Below are 7,318 nucleotides of genomic sequence, written 5' to 3' on the forward strand. Positions count from 1 at the left end.
ATCTACATGGAATTCAAGAATCATACCAAATTTTCAATGTGTTCTAAACTCATTTATAATACTTTAGACTTCTTAATCCTTCTTATGACAAGTCAAATTCATAATTAAAACTTTAAAAACCTCTTTATACTAACAATTCATTTATTTACCCTTTTTACAATTTCCTTTCTAATTCTCTCTTCTTGTTGTTTTGATCTTATATAAGCTTTCCTTAAGCTTATATAACACCCAAAGAATCAAAACCCATTTAGAAATTCAAGAAATCAACAATTAAAATCAAACTTACCTTTGTTGCTAGACCAAACGGGAGAAAGAAGGAAGCAAGAAGAAAAGTTACGGATAAATCCCCCATTTTCACGTGTTTATCTCCTATTAAAGGGGATAAAATATCTTTTAAGTTAAATTTACCATAATTCCCTTCAATCTTTCCATAATTACTATTTATTCCAATACTAATATATTCATACTTAAGTCCTTAAACTTTTAACTTATTTCAAAATTGAGCACAAAGTTTTCAAAATTTACATTTTAGTCACTAGCTCTGATTTTTGGGATGTTACACTATTACTCAAACTCTGCCCAGCATTCCGGGACTTTACTGTCGGGTGTCTCGATGAACCCTGACTGTCTCTGGCCCTCTTGGCGAAGGCCTGTGATGGGTGGCTGACTTAGTGGCTCTCCTGACCTGTCCTGCAGCCTTATTGGACTGCATAGTCTGCCTATCTAGGGCTTTCTCAACTGCCTTCGCCTGGTGGGACAGTTGAGAAAAGACTCTTGGAGGATCTACTGCCAAGTGGATCAAAATATCACCCCAAAGGCCCTCTCTGAATCGATAACAACGACGCTACTCAGTCAAGATCAGCTCTGCGACATACTTACTAAGTCGAAGAAACTCTCCCTCGTACTCCACCACTGAACGGTCACCCTCATTCAACTATAGGAACTGCTCCATCAAGTTATCATTATAAATCTGCCGATGTACTTCTCTCTGAACTGGGTGAGAAACTACTCCCAAGTAGGCCTCTCTGGCTCCATTGCCAACTCTACAGTCTCCTACCACTCTATTGTGTCACCCTTAAGCATGGAGGTGATGAACTCTAAGTTACACACTGGGGGTGAGATACAACTGTCTGAGGGTACAGAGCATCTCTTTGAGCCACTTATCCGCACTAATACCACTTATTCTTGGGTCAAGGCTTCCTACAAGCTAGAGATTTAATTCAAGGCCTATCTCGGGTTAGCCCAAAACTCCTAACATGGGATCCGGGGCGTTACAGACTACATCAGGAGTGATTGAGCATTCATTGTCAAATGGTTGAGAGTATTCATATGATTATATCTATAATTTTTCATAGTTAAAAAGTTAAAATTTACATAAATAATTGAACTACAAATGAAATGATAAAAGTTCTTTATTCAATCTTTCATTGACATTAATTTTGAGTTGAATTCATAGAGAATCACTACCCTCCGTTTTAAGGGGAAAAATCAATCAAGACAACAACATATTCTTGTCACAATTCAACTAACTTTATATGTCGAACTTGAGTCGTAATAAAATTTTATTACCTTCAAATACATCTTCTAAGATTCGATTCTATGTCATAACATATGAGTGAATACACTTTTGTAGCACATTTACAGGATAAAATGCTTGTTGCTTTGGTATTTGGTACTTTTTCTTTTTTGTGCGTGAATAATTGCTAGTTGATATACAAAGTCAAAACTAGGGCTGAGTAAAACTCAACTCGGTTTGAAACATTTGAGTTATTTGAGTCAATTAGAATTATCAATTCAATTTTCGAGTTTGAGTCGAGTTGAAATTTTGAAATTTCGAGTCACTCGAAAAATCAAAAAATTAATCTGTAAGCCATTTTCCTATTCTCGAGCATTCTTGCTTTTCTTCCCCATTTATGGGCAATCTCTATTTCTCACTGACTCTTTTCACCGTATCTCTTCTCCTCACCGATTATCTTCCTCTCATCAGATCTTTTTGGCGGTCACTATCACTCCAACGTCTTCAACAAGGTAAGTTTTTGGGACTTTGTTTTAGTTCTTGATCTTTCACAACCTTGATCTTTGATTTTTTTCCCTTTAACTTTTTATGTTTTTGTGCATGTGGACATTTTGATTTCTAACCCTAAAAAAATTATACGCACCTTCAAAGATCAACATATTATGTTACTTTTAGATTTGTAAAAATTAATTACTGAGTTGATTCTTCACTGTTACGAGTTGTTTTGTTGAATCTAACCATTAGAAGTCATTGTTTTATTTCATTGCATATAGATTTGTCTTTCGATAGTTCTGGCTATTTTAATGCAGATGTATTAGTGTTGATGTCTTCTGATTGAATAATTGGTTGAGCCGTTTAAGTAGCAAATGAAAGTGTTAAAATGTGAAAACATAGTATATAAACATGACTCATTGTGTATTCTAAATAAAATTGTTTTTTTGTTTGATTTTTTAATTTTAAAACGTGTTCTTAATTTAATTTGTTATTGCAGATTCTTATGCTACAAACTGAACTCCACTTTTGTCTCTTTCATGTTTAAAACTTTACAATCTTTATAGAACTAATCTTACAAAATGTTTAACTAAAATTATAGTGTTCAAGACTATATAATTCATAAGAAAGTGTTTAGTTTAAACCAGCTTAGTCAAGTATTACAGTGGTAAATGAATTAATTTGAATGATAATGTTTTGTATAGGAGAGGTCTAATATTTGATTTGTTCATACAATGATGCTCAAAAAGAAATCAATTGAATGTAACAACATATATTCTATGGTAGCCGGTAACACTAAGTTGAAATATACCATTTAAAAAACTAAATTACATTAGTTATAATTTAATTCCCACGCATAGTTTTGGAAAGAAATGTGACAAATTATTTGGCTGATTGGAAAAGGCTAGAAACACAGTAATTGATTTACATGTCTTAGACGATTTTCCATCCTTTTTTCTTCACTTTCTCGCATTGATTCGAGGTAACTTTGGAAACTTTTTTTGTTTATGATGAAAATTCAGTTTCTAAATTGGTAATTTTCTATTAATTTGATCCCCCAATATACATCTTGTTCTTTTCCAGTTCTCTATGCGATATAATGCGGATGGACTCAAGAATTTTGGTAAAATGGTCCTGAACTATCTGCAGCAATCATCAAACATGTAAGTTTTCTGATTTGAGAAACTTGACATCAAAACATTTCAATTGTTGCCAATATTTTTCTGATTTGATTTGATTGGTTGGTTACTGCTATTTCCAGCGATCGAGAAATGGGGGTACATGTAGATGAACTTTCGAAACAATTGAATGCTCCCATGGCAAAGATCAAGTATTTACATATGCTGAATTTACTTTTGAGTTATTTTAGTTATGCATGTTGTAAGTATTCATCCATTAATTTGTTCATTTTTGCTTTCTTTTCCCTTCTGTGGATGCTATTGAGTTCCTCGAGAGGGAAGGTTTAGTTTACTCCTCTATTGTTGATTATCACTACAAGGCTGTAGGTGGTCTCTAGCTCTAAATAGCATAGCTTAGTTTAGCTTGGAACTGGGTGTTAAACTGGATTTGTAGTCACTGAAACGGATGCTATTCATCATAGTTTCTTCTCATATAACTAAAATCTAAAACAATTAAACTAAATATCTTTGATTCTATTTAACTACTTTACATATTTCTATAAAAAAAACATAATAACTATGTTTAAATTATTTGAATATTATTTTATTTATAAATTAGAGAGTATATTTTTATCATTGAATATCAAACATGAGATATAGAGTGGAGAAAGCGAACCCTTGAGCGCTAAGTTACTGCTGAATATTAATTGGAAGACACGTTTAAATTTATGTCTTATACATAGGAAAAAAGGCACGTTTAAATTGTTTGGGAAACCGGATTATTTCTCACACGAACGTAGTTTTAAAATTGATTTGAAATGCCAAGATCAAAACTACCAAATATTGCACAGTGGACAAACCCGTCAAACTATTGAATATTGAAACACAATGAAAAAAAATAAAGAACAATAAAGGAGAGAACACACCAAATTTATAAGGTTCGACGAAAATATTGTCTACTCCTCGGACACCACACCAGATGATAACTTCACTATCAACAAATATTACAACAAATAGAATTCTTTAGAATTCCCAGAGTTAGAGAATGAAGAAAACAAATGGAAGAGAGAACTTGTTTTGGGATGATTTCTAATGGAAATACTTAGGCCTATTTATAGTTGAGTTTTAAGGTCTAAACTTATAAATAAACTAATAATTTAAGGACCAAAGATGAAATTCCCATGTGCACAAGTTGGCCACTTGTCAGCCAAAGATGAATTATCCCATGTGCACAAGTTGGCCACTTGCTAACCAAAGATAATTATCCCATGTACACAAGTTGGCTACTTGCCAACTTGGCCACTTGTCAATCTTGCCAACTTGGCCACTTGTCAATCTTGCCAACTTGCCAATTTGCAAGCCACACATAACAAATCTCCACCTTGGTTTGAAATTACAAAGCCTACTAAGCTTCTTCAACTCCCCAAATTTGATGAAGTTATTTTAATGTAGTGCCTCTAATTGCGCTCACAAGCGCTACACACCCGAATGTGCTCAAACTTTCAGGATGTTAATCAAGACATTGGTTATCATATCTGCAGGATTTTCTGCTATCGCAATTTTTTGAAGTAGAATCTTTCCTTCATCAAAGATCTCACGCACAAAGGGATATATCACATCGATACGCTTAGTCCTTGAATGGTAGACTTGATTTTTCGCTAAGTGAATAGCGCTCTGACTGTCACAATAGAGACTAATGTGACTTTGAAAAACTCCCAAGTCTTCCATCAACCCTTTAAGTCAAATTGCTTCCTTCACAGCCTTTGAAACTCCCATGTATTTTGCCTCTGTAGTAGACAAAGCCACTGTAGATTGCAAAGTAGACTTTCAACTTACTGGGGCTTTAGCAAGAGTAAACAAATACCTAGTAGTTGATCAATGCTTATCCAAATCACCAATATAGTCGGAATTAACATATCCAACAACACACTGACCAAGTGCTTCATTCTGTTCAAAAGCTAAACTAACATCCACAGTTTGTTGGAGATACCGTAAAATCCATTTCACAACTTGCTAATGTCCTTTTTTCCAGGATCATGCATGTACCTTCTCATAACTCCAACTGCTTGTGAAATGTAAGGACGCACACACACTATTGCATACATCAAGCTCCCAACTGCATTAGTATATGGAACTTTTTCCATATACTCTCGTTCTTCATTAGTTATAGGAGATAACTGAGAACTAAGTTTAAAATGAGAAGCCAGTGGGATACTTACATGTTTGATATTTTCATTCATGCCAAAACATTGTAATACCTTTCTCATATACTGCTTCTATGTTAAACAAAGTTTTTCTCTCCGTTTATCTCTGCTTATCTCCATACTAGAATCTTCTTGGCTTCACCTAGATCTTTCATCTCAAACTCTTGATTCAACTGAGCTTTTAATTTGTCTATCTCCTTTTGACTCTTCGAAGCGATCAACATATCATCAACGTACAAGAGAATATAAATGAAAGATCCATCTTTGAGCTTTTGCAAATACACAAAATGATCACATTTGCTTCTAGTGTACTTTTGCCTCCTCATAAAGCTATCAAATCGCTTGTACCACTGCCTCGGAGATTGCTTCAATCCATATAGTGATTTTTTCAATTTACAAACCTATTTCTTACAACCACCATCTTTGTATCCTTCTGGATGAGTCATATAGATATGTTCTTCTAAATCAGCGTGAAAGAAAATCTTCTTTACATCAAGTTGAGCTAGCTCCAAATTCAACTGTGCTACCAATGGCAACAATATTCTAATGGAGGAATGCTTCACAACAGGGGAAAATACTTCATTGTAGTCGATTCCCTCCTTTTGAGAGTAGCCTTTAGCTACCAACATTGCCTTGTAGAGAACATCTTTCTTGCTATGAGATCCATCTTTCTTTGCAAATACCCACTTGCATCCAATTGCTCTTTTACCTTCCAGTAATTTTATCAGTTTCCAAGTATTGTTCTTTCGGAGAGATTGTATTTCTTCATCCATGACACTTTTCCACTTATCACTTTCCAAGCTTTGTATTGATTCTTGGTAAGTGATAGGGATATCATCATCAACAACTGGAAGAGCATAGGCCACCATATCAGCAAATCGAGTAGGTCTACGAATTTCTCTCCTTGGCCTAGTAACTACAAGTAGTTCTAGTGTCTCCAATGGTTCTTGGGTTTAAACAACTTCATCTTCTAATTCTTCTATTGGAGTTGAACAATCAGCTGCATTAACTTCTGGGATCATCTTCTGCTGAAACTTCACCTATTTTGGAGTATGCTCCACCTGCTGTGGAGTACTACTTATCTGGACAGTTTCATTTATTACCTTTTTACTAGGGAAGATTCATCAAAGGTAACATATCTGCTACAAATTATTTTCTTGGTGTCTACACACCAAAGGCCGAATCTCTTCACTCTATGGGTGATTCCCATAAAGAGAGCTTTCTTTACTCTCGGATCAAGCTTGGATTCCTTCACATGATAATAAAAAGTGAATCCAAATACATAAAAGGAATCATAATCAGTAGCAGGTTTCCATACCATACCTCCAATGGTGTTTTCCTCCTATTGCCGATGATGGCAGACGATTGATGAGATGGCCAACATATATCACAACCTTAGCCCAACATGCCTTACCTAAGCCAGAATTAGACAATATACATCGAACTTTCTCTAATAGTGTTCAATTCATACGCTCTTCCACTTCATTCTGTTATGGTGTATTTCTAACAGTGAAGTGGTGTATTTCTAACAGTGACGTGTCAAAAAATACCATACTCATGGAAAACGTCAAAGAATGGGTCACTTTTATATTCCCCTCAATTGTCCATCCTAAGACGTTTGATCTTTCTACCAGTCTGATTCTCGATCATTTTTTCCATTTAAGGAAAATTCGGAGCACTTCACCTTTAGACTTCATCAGATTCGCCTAAACTCTTCTGGAAAAGTCATCTACAAAAGTTATAAAATAATGGTTTCCTCCCAAAGACGATGTCTTTGAAAGACCCAATACATTTGAGTGAATATAATCCATAATACCTTTTGTATTATGTATAGTGGTGCCAAACTTCACTCTCTTCTGCTTTTCTAGAACACAATGCTCGTAAAAGTTCAATTTGCAAGCCTTTGCACCTTTCAACAATCATTTCTTTGCCAAAATTTGCAAGAATTTCTCTCCAGCATGTCTCAACCTCATATGCCACAACTAGGT

At 34.8% G+C, this 7,318-nt stretch overlaps 1 protein-coding gene across 1 annotated transcript; it reads left to right on the plus strand.

Annotated features, from left to right (window-relative positions):
* Positions 1–976: 976 nt before the first annotated feature.
* LOC120181866 lies at positions 977–3,611 on the plus strand. The gene is made up of 4 exons (XM_039186907.1): positions 977–1,189; positions 3,092–3,171; positions 3,270–3,338; positions 3,440–3,611. Exons 1-4 carry the CDS (start codon positions 977–979, stop codon positions 3,522–3,524), a joined length of 447 nt encoding a protein of 148 aa, XP_039042838.1. The 3' UTR covers positions 3,525–3,611.
* The last annotated feature ends 3,707 nt before the right edge of the window (positions 3,612–7,318 follow it).

The sequence above is a fragment of the Hibiscus syriacus genome, unplaced genomic scaffold (assembly GCF_006381635.1).
Source record: "Hibiscus syriacus cultivar Baekdansim isolate YM2019G1 unplaced genomic scaffold, ASM638163v2 tig00112540_pilon, whole genome shotgun sequence".
NCBI lineage: Eukaryota > Viridiplantae > Streptophyta > Magnoliopsida > Malvales > Malvaceae > Hibiscus > Hibiscus syriacus.